Raw genomic sequence first — 17928 nt, 5'->3', positions numbered from 1 at the left:
AGTGCTCATTGCAACACGTGCCCTCCTTAATACCCATCACCAGGCTCACCCATCCCCCCACCCCTCTCCCCTCTAAAACCCTCAGATTGTTTCCCGGAGTCCATAGTCTCTCATGGTTTGCCTCCCCCTCTGATCTCCCCCACTTCAGTTTTCCCTTCCTTCCCATAATGTCTTCCATGCTATTTCATATGTTCCACGTTTGGGGACTCCAATAATTCTAATATTGTTTCATTTTATAGCGTTGCTGGTTTCTCGATGCCTCCCATCATGGTCCATTAGTTGTTTTTCCTCTTTTCCTTGGCTTCCTTCCTTTCTGTCAACTTGTCTTTTATATCACTTACCCTTTCTTCTGCCTCATTTACCCTAGCTGTTAGAACATCCAATTTAGATTGCATTGCAGTTAGAGCATTTTTCAATTCGGACTGATTAGATTTCACTTCTGCACTAAGAGATTCGCTAGTGTCTTTTTTATGCTATTTTCAAGCCTTGCTAGTAACTTTATAATTGTTATCCTGAATTCCAGCTCTGATATCTTACTTATATCCATATCGATTAGATCTGTAGCAGAGTATACTTCTAGTTCGTTCTTTTGTTGTGAATTCCCCCTTCTAGTCATTTTGCCCAGAGAAGAATGGATGAATGAATGAACAAAATAAAAAATACCAACCTCAACCCAAGCGAAATACACACTAGACAAATCCCAGGAGGTCAGAAACCAAAACAGAAGAGAAAAAGAAGGAAAGAGAAAAAAATGGGGCGGGGGAAGAAAGAATATAATCTCCCAGGGTGGACAAGACAGGGTGATCCACTTGGGGCGCCTGGGTGGCTCAGTCGTTAAGCGTCTGCCTTCGGCTCAGGTCATGATCCTAGTGTTCTGGGATCGAGCTCCGCATCGGGCTCCCTGCTCGGCGTGAAGCCTGCTTCTCCCTCTCCCACTCCCCCTGCTTGTGTTCCCTCTCTCGCTGTGTCTCTCTCTGTCAAATAAATAAAATCTTTAAAAAAAAAAAAAGACAGGGTGATCCACTTGGTCCTGAATGTATTTTGGTCTGTGTGTTAGAAGACACTAGATCCCAAAATTGTAAAGAGAATTGTAAAGTTCTTTCTTACAGAGACAACTTATATACATACAAAAATAGAAATGAATACAGTGAGTGGAAGCCAAAATTGAAGAATATATCTAAAAAATGTAAATGTAAAAAATGAAAGTTTAAAAATGGCATAGAAACAAAGAGTTGATAAAATAAGAAACTAGTTGAAGAGAGAAAAAAGAAAAAAACAAAATGGAAAATTTTAAACTGAAAGATAAACGAATCATGAGAAAAACCCTCAAATTCTGTATACTATTTTCCCCTACCACTGGAGTTTTACCGTCCTGTTTCATCCATAAACTTGCTTTTCACCTGTTCTTCCAGCTAGTCCTCTGGGGGAGGGGCCTGCTGTACTGATTGTCAGGTATCTTTGCCTGGGCAGAGTTGCATTGCCCCCTTGCCAGGGGGCTGGGCTCAGTGTAAGCTGTTTCTCTGTGGCTTTTGTTCCCAGCAGGCTTTTCATTCCTCTTTAGAGGATGCAAATAAAAATGGCTACACCTCTATCTCCAGCCCCAGAGCTGAAAGATCTCACAGTGTCCCAAACTCCGCAGACTCCTGCTGTGCATACCCACACTGATCCTCCCGGGGAAAGGCAGAGGGTTGCGAGGTCACTGTCCTTTGCAAGGCCCCCACACGGAGAGCAGTCATGAGATCAGGCAGTGGTTCACAGTTTATGGCGAACTGAGCTGAGAGCCCCCTCCCGGGCTCGCTGACTGTAACTGGTTTCCCCAGCTCCAATGCTCGGGAACTCTGCCAGCTCAGGTACCCCCATTCTTTCTGTCACCCTGGGGATATTGAGCCCATACTGTCCCACCTACGATTCTGCCCTGCTTCACCACAGCACCTTTCAGGCAGGGACATCTCTCACTGGAGCAGATTTCTAAAAGTTCTGCTTTTTTGCCCTCGGGGGCTATATCACTTTCCAGTAGCCAGCTTTCAGAGGCTCCCTTCCCTGCCATTTATCTCCCAATAAATCCCTTCAGTTTCACTTCTCCATACTCCTACCTTGCAAAAAGTGGTCGCTTTTTTATTTGTAGAATTCCAGCAATTCTTTTCTTACATCTCAGGTTGAATTCATAGGTGTTTAGAATGATTCAATAGTTATCTAGCTTAATTCAGGGGACCAGATGAAATGAGGTCCCCTAGTCTTCCATCATCTTGCCTCTCCTAGTATTGACATTTTTAAAAATGGAAAGATCTGCTTGGGCCATCACACAGGTGAAGAAATGCTTTGACAAGACTATTTTGACTTCTCTCTAAGATGATATTGAAATATCTTGAGTCTTAAGGTAATCCATTAAAAAGATTGATGCCTTCTATTTTCTAATTATCTGATGTCTTTGCCCTAACTCCCAGTTCTGAATCTTTCATTAAAATTTCTTAAGCATTGTTTGCAATGAAAAGGATGGAGCTAAGAGTGTATTATGCTAAGTAAATAAGTCAGTCAGAGAAAGACAAATACCATATAATTTCATTCATATGTGGAATTTGGGAAACAACAGATGAATGTGTGGGAAGGGAGAAAAAAAGAGAAGGGGGGGAAGGCAAACCATAAGTGACTCATAACTGTAGAGAACAAACAGGGTTGATAGAGGGAGATGGGTGGGGTATAGGCTAATAAGAAAGGCAGTTCTTAATGATGAGCACTGGGTATTGTATGTAAGTAATGAATCACTAAATTCTCCTGAAACCAATATTATACTATATGTTAACTATCTAGAATTTAAATAAAAATGTGTAAGAAAAGAATTTTTTAAACATTAGTGTAATGAATATTTTTTTAGACTTAAAGTACATTCATCTTTTTTATTTCATTTCAGGTTACTTTCGGGGGTAAAAAAACTCTTTATATTTCAGTTGATAGATGGGAAGGTAACTGTGAGAAACAGTATTATAGTAACTCATTTGACACATGTAAGTTATTTGTACTTATTGTAGTTAATATTAAATAATAGGATTTATGTAAACTGTGGTTCTGTAACTTTAAAACATTTTGCAATATTAAAATTAATTATTAAATATACTTAAGATCCAAAAGGTAAAATTAAATTCTGCATCTTTGCAGTGCTAGAGAATTCTTTAATATTTTTGTTATATTTACATTTAGTTTCAGTTTGTATTTTCTGCTTTTTAATTCTGTCAATTCTGTATTAGGAAGCTGTGTACTATAAATTTTTTGCTTGTAATACATTTATTTACCTTATATGTGGTTTTAAAAAGTAGAAGCCACAATTCTATATTCTGTAGAAATTAATGCTTACATTGTTTACTTTGAGTATAAAACTTTGTTTTCTTTTTCTTATATTAAGCATACTATTTAAAACAGTCATAAATATTTTAGTGAAGGAATATGTATTTGAATGTTCCTAGAAGACTTCAAATGTTTGCGGTTTGCTTCTTTTATAGAGCTGTTTACGATCAGTGCTAGAACAAATAGCAGCATATGGCCAGGTTGTGTTTCGACTCCAGGAGTTCATTGATGAAGTTATGGGGCACAGCTCCGAAGGCATGTTACCTGGAAATGGTTCTCTTCCTAAGAAGTTGACTGAAGCTCCCTTTAGGACATACCAGGCTTTCATGTGGGCCCTATACAAATACTTCATTAGTTTCAAAAAGGAACTTACTGACATTGAGAAGTACATCATCAATAATGGTATTTAAATCTCCTTTCCTTCTACTCATAACACACATAAGTCATATTTTGAATGCCATCTACGTTATTAATTGATACAATGTTTATAAATAACATGAAAAATAAGTAATATGCATGATCATTTTAAGTCATTTTAAATTTGTATTTTAAACCATTCATTCTCTAAAAATCCAAATTGTACAGAAAGTTTACAGTGAAGATTATTCTTCCTGTGCTAATTCTCCAGCCAAGTACTCAGTTCCTCTCCCCAGAGGCAACCAAATCATAAGTTTCTTTTGCATCCTTCCAGAAATAACTTAAACATATGCAAGCAATGCATATTCATATATACATACCTAGAAGTCTGTTTACTTCTCCAAATTATTTTCTAATTTCAATTTTGAGGATTATACCATACAGAAATGTAGAGCCTCCTCCTTCTTTTTTACAGATAGAATATTTAATTCTGTGAATATATCATAGACCAATCCTCTTTGGATGAACATTTAAGTTGTTTCTGATCTTCAGTTGCCAACAGTGATATAGTGTACACATGTGCAGCAAGTTATAGCATAAATTCTTTTTTTGTCAATATATTTTATTTTTTTTATTTTTTAATTTTTTAAATTTTTTTATTATGTTATGTTAGTCACCGTACAGTACTTCATTAGTTTTTGATGTAGTGTTCCATGATTCATTATTTGCGTATAACACCCAGTGCTCCATGCAGTACGTGCCCTCCTTAATACCCATCACCTGGCTAACCCATCCCCCACCCCCCTCCCCCTAAAACCCTCAGTTTGTTTCTCGGAGTCCATAGTCTTTCATAGTGTGTCTCCCCTGCCGATTCCCCCCCTTCAATTTTCCCTTCCTTCTCCTAATGTCCTCCATGCTGTTCCTTATATTGCACATACAGGTGAAACCATATGATAATTGACTTTCTCTGCTTGACTTATTTTGCTTAGCATAATCCCGTCCAATTCAATCCATGTCAATGCACATGATGAATATTTATCCTTTCTGATGGCTGAGTAATATTCCATTCTATATATGTACCACATCTTCTTTATCCATTCGTCTGTGGAAGGGCATCTCGGCTCTTTCCACAGTTTGGCTCTTCTGGACATTGCTGCTATGAACATTGGGGTGCACGTGACCCTTCTTTTCACAATATCTGTATCTTTGGGGTAAATACCCATTAGTGCAATTGCTGAGTCATAGGGTAGCCCTCTTTTTAAATTTTTAAGGAACCTCCATACTGTTTTCCAAAGTGGCTGTACCAGCTTGGATTCCCACCAACAGTGCAAGAGAGTTCCCCTTTCTCCACATCCTCTCCAACATTTCTTGTTTCCTGCCTTGTTAATTTTGTCATTCTAACTGGTGTAAGGTGGTATCTCAGTGTGGTTTTGATTTGAATTTCCCTGATGGCTAATGATGTTGAACATTTTTTCATGTGTCTGTTAGCCATTTGTATGTCTTCTTTGGAGAAGTCTGTTCATGCCTTCTGCCCATTTTTTGATATGATTATTTTTTTGGGTGTTGAGTTTGAGAAGTTCTTTATAGATCTTGGATACCAGCCCTTTATCTATAGTGTCATTTGCAAATATCTTCTCCCATTCCATGGGAGTAACATTAAGGGTAACCTCTTAGTGTTCTTGACTGTTTCCTTTGCTGTGTAGAAGCTTTTTATCGTGATGAAGTCCCAAAAGTTCATTTTCAATTTTGTTTCCCTTGCCTTTGGAAACGTGTCTTGAAAGAAGTTGCTGTGCCCGATGTCGAAAAGGATACTGCTATGTTCTCCTCTAGGATTTTGATGGATTCCTGTCTCACATTGAGGTCTTTCATCCATTTAGAGTTTATCTTTGTGTATGGTCTAAGAGAATGGTCGAGTTTCATTCTTTTGTGTGTAGTGGTCCCATTTTCCCAGCACCATTTATTGAAGAGACTGTCTTTTTTCCATTGGGTATTTTTTCTTGCTTTATTGAAGATTAGTTAACCATGACCATAGAGTTGAGGGTCCATATCTGGAGTTTCTATTCTGTTCCGTTCATCTCTGTGTCTGTTTTTTGCCAGTACCATGCTGACTTGGTGATCACAGCTTTGTAATATACCTTGAAATCAAGCAACTTGATGCCCCCAGCTTTGGTTTTCTTTTTAAACATTTCCTTGGCAACTCAGGGTCTTTTCTGGTTCCATACAAATGCTAGAATTGTTTGTTCTAGCTCCTTGAAAAATGCCATTGGTATTTTCATTGCAATGGCATTGAAGGTATAGATTGCTCTAGACAGAATACACATTTTTAAAAAAATTTATTCATTTGAGACACAGAGATAGAGAGAGAGCCTGAACAGGGGGAGAAGCAGAGGGAGGGGGAGAAGCAGACTCCCCGCTGAGCAGTGAGCCCGATGTAGGGCTGGATCCCAGGACCCTAGGATCATGACCTGAGCCAAAGTCAGACACTTAACCATCTGAGCCACCCAGGCACCCCTAGAATACACATTTTAACAATGTTTATTCTTCTGTTCCATGAGCACGGAGGTTTTTCCATCTTTTTCTGTCTTCTTTAATTTCTTTCATAAGTGTTCTGTAGTTTCTAGAGTATAGATCTTTTACCTCTTTGGTTAGGTTTATTCCTAGGTATCTTATGGTTTTTGGTGCTATTGTAAATGGAATCGATGCTTTAATATTTCTTTCTGCAGTTACATTGTTAGTGTAGAGGAAAGCAACTGATTTCTGTGCATTGATTTTGTATCCTGCCACATTACTGAATTGCTATATGAATTCTAGTATTTGGGGGTGGAGTCTTTTGGATTTTCCATATTAAGTATCATGTCATCTGTGAAGAGAGAGAGTTTGACTTCTTCTTTGCCAATTTGAATACCTTTTATTTCTTTTTGTTATCTGATTGCTGTTGCTAGGTCTTCTAGTACTATGTTGAACAACAGTGGCCATAGGCATCCTTGTCATGTTCCTGATCTTAAGGGAAAGGCTCTCAGCTTTTCCCCATTGAGGATGATATTTGCTGTGGGCTTTTCGTAGATGGATTTTATGAACTTGAGGAATGTTCCCTCTATCCCTATACTCTGAAGAGTTTTAATCAGGAAAGGATGCTGTATTTTGTCAAATGCTTTTTCTGCATCAATTGAGAGGACCATGTGGTTCTTGTCTCTTCTCTTATTAATGTGTTCTATCACATTGATTGATTTGAGAATGTTGAACCACCCTTGCATCCCAGGGATAAATCCCACCTGGTCGTGATGGATAATCCTTTTAATGTACTGTTGATCCTATTGGCTACGATCTTGTTGAGAATTTTGGCATCCAAATTCATCAGGGATATTGGCCTGTAATTCTCCTTTTAGATGAGGTCTTTGCCTGGTTTGGGGATCAAGGTAATGCTGGCCTCATAGAATGAGTTTGGAAGTTTTCCTTCTGTTTCTATTTTTTGAAGCAGCTTCAGTAGAATATGTGTTACCTCTTCTTTAAATGTTTAGTAGAATTCCCCTGGGAATCTATCAGGCCCTGGACTCTTGTTTTTGGGGAGGTTTTTGATCACTGCTTCAATTTTGTCACGGTTATTGGCCTATTCAGGTTGTCAATTTCTTCCTGTTTCAGGCTTGGCAGTTTATAGGTTTCCAGGAAGGCATCCATTTCTTCCAGGTTGCTTAATTTATTGGCATATAGTTGTTGATAATAATTGTTTCTATTTCCTTGGTGTTAGTCGTGATCTCTCCCCCTTCATTCATAATTTTATTAATTTGGGTCCTTTTCCTTTCCTTTTGAATAAGTCTGGCCAGTGATTTATCGACTCATTAATTCTTTCATAGAACCAGCTTCTAGTTTCGTTGATCTGATCTACTGTATTTCTGGTTTCTAATTCATTGATCTCTGCTCTGATCTTAATTATTTCTCTTCTCCTGCTTGGCTTAGGCTTTATTTATTGTTCTTTCTCCAGTTCTTTAAGGTGTAAAGTTAATTTGTGTATTCGGGATTTTTCTATTTCTTTGAGTGAGGCTTGAATGGCTATGTATTTCCCCCTTAGGACCGCCTCTGCAGTATGCCATAGAGTTTCGACCGATGTCTTTTCGTTCTCATTGGTTTCCATGAATTGCTTGAGTTCTTCAATTTCCTGGTTGATTCAATCATTCTTAAGCCGGATGGTCTTTAGCTTCCAAGTGTTTGAATTTCTGCCAAATTTTTTCTTGTGATTGAACTCCAGTTTCAAAGCACTTGTGGTCTGAGAATATGCAGGGGGTAATCTCAGTCTTTTGGTATCAGTTGAGACCTGATTTGTGACCCAGTATGTGGTCTATTCTGGAGAAAGTTCCATGTGCACTCGAGAAGAATGAGTATTCTGTTGTTTTAGGGTGGAATGTTCTGTATATATCTATGAGTCCACCTGGCCCAGTGTGTCATTCAAAGCTCTTTCTTCTTTGTTGATCTGCTTAGATGATCGGTCTATTGCTGAAAGTGGAGTGTTGAGGTCTCCTACTATTAAAGTACTATCAATATGATTCTTTATTTTGGTTAACAGTTGGCTTATATAGTTGGCTGCTCCCATGTTGGGGGCGTAGATATTTACAATTGTTAGATCTTCTTGTTGGATAGACCCTTTAAGAATGATATAGTGTCCTTCTGTGTCTCTAACTACAGACTTTAGTTTAAAATCTAACTTGTCTGATACGAGAATTGCTACCCCAGCTTTCTTTTGAGGTCTGTTGGCATGAAATATGGTTCTCCGTCCCCTCACTTTCAGTCTGGATGTATCTTTAGGTTCAAAATGAGTCTCTTGTAGACAGCATATGGATGGGTCATGTCTTTTTATCCAATCTGCAACCCTATGCCATTTCACGGGAGCATTTAGGGCATTCATGTTGAGAGTGATTATTGAAAGATACGATTTTATTGTCATCATGTCGCCTGTGAAGACCTTCTTTCTATCGATTGTCCCTGTAAATTTCTGGTCTGTATTGGTCTTGGCGTCTTTCTTCTTTTATAGAACCCTCCTTAATATTTCTTGCAGGGCCCGCTTGTGGTCACATATTCTTTCAGTTTCTGCCGGTCTTGGAAGCTCCTTGTCTCTCCAGCCATTCTGAATGACAGCCTGCTGGAGAAAGTATCCTTGGCTGCATGTTCTTCTCGTTTAGTACCCTGAATATGTCTTGCCAGCCCTTTCTGGCTTGCCAGGTCTCTGTGGACAAGTCTGACGTTACTCTGACGTTACACTGATGTTCCTCCCTCTGTACGTAAGAAATCTCTTTCCCCTAGCTGCTTTCAAGATTGTTTCCTTGGATCTAAGATTTGCATATTGTACAAGTATATGTTGGGCAGTTGGTCTGTTCTCATTGATCTTGGGAGCGGTCCTCTCTGCCTCTTGGACACGAATGCTTGTTTCCTTCCCCAGATTAGGGAAATTCTCATCTATGATTTGCTCAAATATATTTTCTAGACCTCTATCTCTCCACCGCCTCAGGGAGCCCAATAATTCTGACATGGAGCATTTCATTGTGTCATTAATCTCTCTCAGTCTGATCTCTTGGGCTTAAACTGTTTTTCCCATGCCTCCTGGGTTTCCTTCTTTTCTGTCATCTTACCCTCTAGCCCACTAATTCATTCTTCTGCCTCGTTTACCCTGGCAGTCAGAGTATCCAGTTTAGACTGCATTTCATTCGTAGCATTTTTAAGTTTGGCCTGATTAGATCTCATTTCTGCACTTAGAGATTCTATATAGTTGCTAATATTTTTCTCACGCCTAGATACTGACTTCATAATTGTTAACTCTGAAGTCAATTTCTGACATCTTGTTTATATCCATATCCATTAGTTCTGTGACAGCGGCCTATAGTCTCTGATCCTTTTCTTCTTTAGGGGTTCCTCCTCTTAGTCATTCTGTTGGGGGCTGGTTGAGGGAATGTATAGAATCCAGAGTATTAACCACGACCCAAGCAAGATGCACCTGTTTTATAGGGACCTTAGGGTTGTCGTCCTCTTGTTCTTCCAGGCTGTCTTCTGGGGGAGGGGCTTGCCGCACTGTTACTCAGACAACCCTGCTTAGGCAGAGTTGCCCTGCCCCCTGTTGGGGGGTAGAAGGGGCCTCAGTGAAAACTGGTTTTGGGGGGATGTTGTTCTCTGGCAGCTTTCCCTGGAGGCTTTCCATGTCTCTTCCAAGAGTCAGAGCAGAAGTGAATGCATCCAAACCTCTGTCTAAGAACAGAGAAATCGCAGTCTGACCTTCACTGAGCTCTGCAGGCCACACTGTCTCCGTTTCTGTCTGCACTGCTAAAAACCACAGCCTCTCCAGTTGTGCACCCCACAGCAACACTCCCAGCAGTGGAACCCAGAGCCGGCCTGTTTCTGCCCTTTTTGCTTCTAAAACTTCGGGCCACCGGGGCGCCTGGGTGGCTCAGTCGTCAAACATCTGCCTTCGGCTCAGGTCATGATCCCAGGGTCCTGGGATTGAGCCCCATATTGGGCTCCCTGCTCGGCGGGAAGCCTGCTTCTCCTTCTCCCACTTCCCCTACTTGTGTTCCTGCTCTCGCTGTGTCTCTCTCTGTCAAGTAAATAAATAAAATCTTTAAATAAATAAATAAAACTTTGGGCCACCCCCAGTCCACTTGCAAGCACCCGCAGCTCCTGGATCCTGTCTGGGGGCTGCACTAAAGTCCTTTCCCCGCCTCTATCGGTCTCCAAGTCTGTGCCTTGTCCCCAGTGCAGGACGCTTTTGTGCTCCGGTGTTATATCATGTTCCCGGCACCAGCTTATGGCGGCTCCCTCCCCCTTCTGTTTATCTTCCGATATCTGCACGCAGAATCACAGCTCCCAGCTTCTTACCTCTATACCGTGGGAGATATTTCTGTTTGTAGAGATCTAGATTTATATTCTTACATCTCAGGCTGATTTCGTGGGTGGTCAGAATAGTTTGGTAGATATCCACCTAAATTCAGGGGACCGTTTGATAAAGGGTCCCCTACCTCTCGCCATCTTTTCCCATCCCTATAGCATAAATTCTTAATGGAATTCCTAGGTTAAAGAGTATGTGATGGCATGTGTGACTTTGATACATATTGCTACATGGTTCTCCATAGAGAATAGTTGCCAGCAATGTATATGAATACCTGTTTCCTCACACTCTTGCCAACAGTGTGTTATCAACAGTGTGTTATCAAACCAGGTATAAAATGGTAACCAGTGTCAGCTTCCGCCTGCGCTCTACTTTCGTTTTCAACTACTACAAAAAAACAGTACCCAGAAGTCCCGGGTTCCCATCACCCAACTTCCCCCAATAATTCCCACCTTAACATAATTATATTATGTTATCCAAACTAGGAAATTGACATTGACACAATACATTAATTGATCTGCAGACCTGACATGAGTTTCACCAATTTTGCAGGTACTTGCTATTTTATGGGGAGAGGAGTAATATCTTCGTGTATAGTTACACTTTATCACATGTATATATTTGTATATTCACTTCCATCTTCAGGATACAGAATTCTGCCATCCCCATGAAAAAACTTGTTCTTACTCCCCTTTGTAGTAACCACCCCCTCACCAGTAGAGTAGCCCACTGAAGTCTGTTTTTTATTTGCTGGGTGTAGTTTTAATTTGTTTTCTTTTATAATTGAGGTCGAGTATCTCTATATGTTTAAGAATCACTTTTACTTCCTTTCCCCTTAACTGTCAATTCTTTTATACATAATTTGTCTTTTGAGCTGTTTTTTCTTTCTTTAGGGAAATTAGCTCCTTATGATATGAGATTAAAACCCACCACCCTCCAGTTTGCAAAACATGTCTTTCCATAAGTGACTTAGCATTTATATCACATTCTCGATGCAGATATTCTTCCTTGCTAATGACTTTGATTTCTTAATATTTTGCAGACACTACGATAACTCTTGCCATAGTGGTGGACAAGTTGTCACCTCGACTGGCTCAGCTCAAAGTTCTGCATAAAGTATTTAGTACTGGAGTAGCAGAAGTTCCACCTGACACTCGAAATGTTGTTCGGGCATCTCACCTACTCAACACACTGTACAAGGCCATTCTTGAATATGACAATGTTGGAGAAGCCTCTGAGCAGACGGTATGTAAGACCTTTGTCCTAAGTTGTATGACTCCATTCTGTTCAGCCAGAGGAGTGGTAGATAGCCTGTTATAGCTCTTTGTAAAGATAGTGCTTAAATCACACTGTGTCAGACAGCTGTTCAGAGTTTTTAAATTAGCTTCTAAATTCAAGGCTACAGGAAACTGGCTTCTTGGCTTTAATCACAGAGATCATGGGGAGGATGCAGCAAGGACAAAGCAAAACATAAAAGCAAGATGTGAAAAATACCTAGCTGACTTCTATAGATATTTGCAGTAACTCTTTTTTCAATAAAAATACAAATCTATTATATAAGGTATCTAGAGTAGTCAAATTCATAGAAACAGAAAGTAGAATGGTGCTGCCACAGACTGGGAAAAGGAGAAAAGGGAAGATGTTTAATAGGTAGAGTTTCAGTTTCGCAGCATAATGCCAGAGATCTGTTTTCACAACAATATAAATATACTTAACACTACTGAATTGTACACTTAAAAATGCTTAAGATAGTATATTTTTGTGTTACTTTTTTTTGGCCACAATTTAAAAAAATAACAAGAGACTAGAATCTAGAGACTAGAATCTAGAAAGCTGCATATTTGTTTGGATACACATTTTGGGTGTGTTCCCTAGTTTGTTGATGTAACTTTGTTTTCTCACCATTTTGGTACTGCATTTCAGTATAAAACAGGTTGATTTCTTTCAGCTATGCAGTTTTTTTCCTACCAGGAACTATAGAATGAAATCATTTCCTCATTCTTAATGGACATTTTGTTAATAGCATGCTTTAGATAGGATAGCTGAACCTCAGTTTCAACTATCCAGCTTAGAACTCTTGTCCCTCTTTAACTTTCACTCTCAAGAGAGTCCTTGTATGGACTACAGACAATGTGGTCATCTCATATTTAGGTGAGTTTTCATAAGGATTTTATAGAGTATGTTTTGGATTTTTAATCTCTTTTTGTCAAAAACAGAAATCCGATCGCTTTTTAAAAGGTGTTTCAGAGGGGCGCCTGGGTGGCTCAGTTGGTTAAACATCTCACTTGATTTTGGCTCATGTCATAACCTCAGGGTTGTGAGACCAAGCCCCCCTGTCAGGCTCCATACGCATGGAGCCCTGCTTAATATTCTCTCTCCCTCTCTGTACCCCCTGCCTCGTGCACATGCTCTCTCTCTTTCTCTCTCCTAAAAAAAAAAAAAGAGTTTATCAGAAATGTTTAAACCTCGTTTTATCCAGAGACAAGGGAGTTCCGAGAATTGACTATGCACACTCTGTCCTCAGGTCTCGCTGCTGTTCTCTCTCTGGGTGGAAACAGTGCGACCCTACCTGCAGATTGTGGATGAGTGGATCGTGCATGGGCACCTCTGTGACTGCGCTAGGGAGTTCATCATCCAGAGGTTGGGTCCCACACACAGATTGGGAAATATGGGGCGCTGCTTGTACCTCTTTTCTCTCACAGGAAAATCATGTACTTTTGTTAGTTCAGGTGATACTGAGGGAGACCAGTGTGAGTGACAAAGCTGTGTTTTTACCGTAAACAAGTTATTTTGCATTTTTATAGGGGATGTGAGGTACCAAAAAAATATGTTTCCAAATTTTATTATGTCAGTTTACAGCTTTTCCTAGCAAATTCTGTTTTTTAAGTGGTAGTGTGTTTATGTTTGGCTGGTACTATAAAAGGCACATTGCTTCCCATAAAATGAATTTAGGTGATATCAAATGGCTTCAACTAATTCCCATTATAAATTATCAATAGGATGAAAGATATGAAAATATTATAGAACATTCCTCTAGGGACGCCTGGGTGGCTCAGTCGTTAAGCTTCTGCCTTCGGCTCAGGTCATGATCCCAGGGTCATGGGATCAAGCCCCGCGTCGGGCTCCCTGCTCGGCGGGAGGCCTGCTTCTCCCTCTCCCACTCCCCCTGCTTGTGTTCCCTCTCTCTCGCTGTGTCTCTCTCTGTCAAATAAATAAATAAAATCTTTAAAAAAAAAAAAAATATTCCTCTAATATATTTATTTCTCCAAATTAGCTAGGTTTTTTTTATTAACGTTCTTAGTATAATATTTAATAAAACAATTAGGGAAAATCATAATTCACTTATTATGATTTCCCCTTCAGTTAACTATTTTTCTGAACAGAATCATACAAACTGCAACGTAGAACTCTCTTAACTCGGTTTTAAATTATGCACTCTGTTTAGATGTATGGTTTTTCTGGATAGCTATCCATTTAACTCATCAGGAAGGAGAACATTAAGTCCTTATAGCTCTGAAAAGGTAACCCTGTTTACACAGTGCTCATATAAATTAGCAGGCCTTCTCTAACTTAATCATGTCTGTCGTTATATTGTTTTTCATTGATCTTGCGTGATAATTTTTGTGAAAATGGGATTCTGATTATTCTTAAAGGGTGATGAGTGAGGGGCGCCTTGGTGGCTCAGTCATTAAGCGTCTGCCTTCGGCTCAGGTCATGATCCCGGGGTCCTGGGATCGAGCCCCACATCGGGCTCCGCAGGGAGCCTGCTTCTTCCTCTCCCACTCCCCCTGCTTGTGTTCCCTCTCTTGCTGTGTCTCTCTCTGTCAAATAAATAAATAAAATCTTAAAAAAAAAAAAAAAGTGATGAGTGACCATTGTTTCATTGTTAAAAGCAGTTCAGTTAAGAATTTATGTGGAGGGACGCCTGGGTGGCTCAGTTGGTTAAGCGTCTGCCTTCGGCTCAGGTCATGATCCCAGGGTCCTGGGATCGAGTACCAAGTCTGGCTCTCTGCTCAGCAGGGAGCCTGCTTCTCCCTCTGCCTGCTGCTCCCCCTGCTTGTGCTCGCTCTCTCTCTGACAAATAAATGAAATCTTAAAAAAAAAAAAACTATGTTGAGGGCCACCTGGGTGGCTCAGTCTGTCAAGTGTCCAACTCTTGATTTCAGCTCAGGTCTTGATCTCGGGATCTTGAGTTCAAGCCCCATGTTGGGCTGGACATACTGGATGTGGAGCCTACATTAAAAAAAAATAATAATCTATATAGAAAAGAAGATGCAGAAGTCTGGAGATTACTTTATAGGAAATGGCAAATAGGTAAATTTTTATTCTACCTCTAAAGAGAATCAAAGTAATCATATTTTGTTTAATTCCAATTCAGAAACTTCCTACTTAGTTAAATTTTACCTGTGCCACTCAGAGTATTTATCCACTTTTCTGTGTTAAACTGAAGTCAAATAAAACCTCTGCCCCATTTTGCCTGAAGATTGCTTCATTTTACTAATAATTGATATTACTGTGTTTTGGAATGTCTGGACAACATGCCTAAGCTAGAACAGATATATATATTGTTTTTACGGCAGAAAAGTTGAAATTTAAAATTCTTTTGAATCTCTATAGAAACAAAAATGTTCCAGTAAATCACAGAGACTTTTGGTATGCAACTTATACACTATACAGCGTATCGGAAAAGACAGAAAATGAAGAAAAAATGAGTGATAATGCTAGTGCAAGTTCTGGCAGTGACCAGGGGCCCTCCAGCAGGCAGCATACCATGGTGTCCTTCCTCAAACCTGTCCTTAAGCAGATAATTATGGCTGGCAAGTCAATGCAGCTGCTGAAGAACCTGCAGTGTGTGGAGAGCACCACATCCCAGGACACAGCCAGAGGTAGCAGGTTCCTTCTTCATGTATCCTTCAGCATTCAGGCAACTGTTCTCTCTTTACTCTTGTCATCCTGAAATAGATAGTAATTATTTTGTAGTTTGAAAATTATCAAAGCCTTTTATTTTTGTGGAAATTATCACCTTGATCAAATTACTGCTCCTGATTGAAAAGATTGTCCTCACTGGAAACTTTTAGCACTGTGTTTCAAAGGTAGTGATAGCAGTGATAATAAGTTCCACATGCTTTTTCCTTTGTCTTGATTCCTTAGAACTAGTCCTTTAAAAAATAATTTCCTGGCATTTCTTAATGCAGTACAGCATTTAGCTGTTGAGGACCATAAATATAAACCCTGGTAGATAGGAATTTGTTGGTTTAGCAATTCAGACTTGATCATAGATTTTGAGAAAATCTTGATATGATTTATGGCCTTTTTGGATATAATTTAACTAATATACTTCAAGTTTTATCAACTGACTAAAAAGACTTGAAAGGTATATATGTGACCTTAATTATTTGTTTGTAAATCACCTTAATGTTACATTACTTTGTGTTATTGTATTTAAATAATACTTTCACTTTGTGGAATATTTCCTTTTTGACTGAATAATAAAATGTAATTAGCTTCCAGGGCCACTATCAGAAGTGTTTTCCCCAGTGAAATGTGCTATCCACTATGGTGATAACTTTTAAGCATCCTGTTTACGGTATTACTCTGTTCAGAAAAAATTAGCTTATACTTTGAATGTTTATGAACTTGACAGTTGTCTAACAAGATATAAAATTATTTAGTTGTACTGTACTATAGAAGTAAAGAAACAGGGATAGACTCTCATAGGCCAAAGGAAAAATACCAGGCTATATTAAGATAAAACTACTTAATATTTCTTGATCTTACTATTATTTACCAGAACGTAGTTCACTGTACATATTTCTTTATGTTTCAGATGCAGAAAGAAAAAGCTTGTATACCCTGTTTCTGGAATCTGTGCAGTCGCGTCTTCGACATGGAGATCCCACTGCACAGGTCCTCACTGAGCAGCAGGTGACCAAAGACAACCTAATTAAGATGCAGTCCATTGCTGAAAGGCATCTTGAACTGGATGATGTTCATGATCCACTCCTGGCAATTAACTTTGCAAGGTGATACATACCTGCAAGATTTTGGATGATTGAAATAGCAGAATCTGTGCAGTTACTATTTAGTAACCATTTATTTTTGCCAGGTAGGGCTTTCCACCCTTAAAAATAAAAACCTTTGTAGTTTATCCTTTCTAATGAATGCAAGAAGACATTGCGTTCGATTTGGCCTCCTTGTTTGTTAAAGCCCACAGACTTTCATGTGCTCTCTATCCATTGGGAGTTGCCGTTACTCATACAGAAGATATTTCTGAAAGTCTGGGTCATGTGCAGGCATCAGATACATACACATACACACACACACGCGCGCGCGCTTGCGCACACGCACCCTGCTTAAAATGCATCTTGGCCCTTAGGCACTATGAAGTAAGTCATTAATACCCACACAGCACCTATTGTCTAATGGCCATTATTCACTGTCTGAGGCCCAGTGGCTAAAAAGACCTACTCAGTACTTGACCCTTAAGGCAGAAGTGCCTGAAAAACTTTCATTGAAGGATATTTTGGGGGGAAGAGTTTCTCTCTAATAGGTGGTAATTTTAAGACTGAATGTAAAAATGGGACTCTGGAGTTTTGATTAAGGGAATTCTATTGACAGCAGTTCATAAAAAGAGACTCACATTTTTATCTTAAAGGTTGTATTTGGAACAGAGTGACTTTCATGAGAAGTTTGCTGGTGGAGATATATGTGTGGATAGATCATCAGAATCTGTGACCTGCCAGACTTTTGAGTTAACACTGAGATCTTGCCTCTATCTTCATATTGATAAGCAATATCTAGAGTGCTGTGGAAACCTCATGCGAACTCTAAAGAAAGATTACAGGTATAAGGGAGTAGTTTAGTTTTGGAAGTACTCAGTAGTTTATTGTACTTTAAGAAGAGTTGAAATTATCTTAAACTAGTATTTCAAATTAATTATTTTTTTTTTAATTTTATTATGTTATGTTAGTCACCATACAATACATCATCAGTTTTTGATGTGGTGATCCACGATCCATTGTTTTCATATAATACCCAGTGCTCCATGCAGTACATGCCCTCCTTAATACCCGTCACCGGGCTAACCAATCCCCCCTCCCCCCCTCCGCTCTAAAACCCTGTTTGTTTCTCAGAGTCCATAGTCTCTCATGATTCATCTCTCCCTCCAATTCCCCTCCCCCATTTTTCCCTTCCTTCTCCTAGTGTCCTCCATGCTATTCCTTATGTTCCACAAATAAGTGAAACCATATGATAAACTGACTTTCTCTGCTTGACTTATTTCACTTAGCATAATCTCCTCCAGTCCCATCCATGTTGATGTAAAAGTTGGGTATTCATCCTTTCTGATGGCTGAGTAATATTCCATT

General features: G+C 39.4%; 1 protein-coding gene across 2 annotated transcripts in view; it reads left to right on the top strand.

Annotated features, from left to right (window-relative positions):
• TUBGCP5 (tubulin gamma complex associated protein 5) overlaps positions 1 to 17928 on the top strand; it is a 77570-nt gene that overhangs the window by 40111 nt on the left and 19531 nt on the right. For both annotated transcript variants that reach the window (XM_032395396.1, XM_032395397.1), the window contains exons 6-12: positions 2909 to 3002; positions 3495 to 3741; positions 11604 to 11806; positions 13086 to 13201; positions 15179 to 15447; positions 16389 to 16584; positions 17217 to 17405. In XM_032395396.1, coding sequence (XP_032251287.1) covers positions 2909 to 3002; positions 3495 to 3741; positions 11604 to 11806; positions 13086 to 13201; positions 15179 to 15447; positions 16389 to 16584; positions 17217 to 17405 — 1314 coding nt within the window. The remainder of the gene's footprint in view (positions 1 to 2908; positions 3003 to 3494; positions 3742 to 11603; positions 11807 to 13085; positions 13202 to 15178; positions 15448 to 16388; positions 16585 to 17216; positions 17406 to 17928) is intronic.

The sequence above is a fragment of the Phoca vitulina genome, unplaced genomic scaffold, assembly GCF_004348235.1.
Source record: "Phoca vitulina isolate PV1807 unplaced genomic scaffold, GSC_HSeal_1.0 scaffold84, whole genome shotgun sequence".
Taxonomy (NCBI): Eukaryota; Metazoa; Chordata; class Mammalia; order Carnivora; family Phocidae; genus Phoca; species Phoca vitulina.
This window is presented reverse-complemented; position numbering and strand designations above follow the sequence as displayed.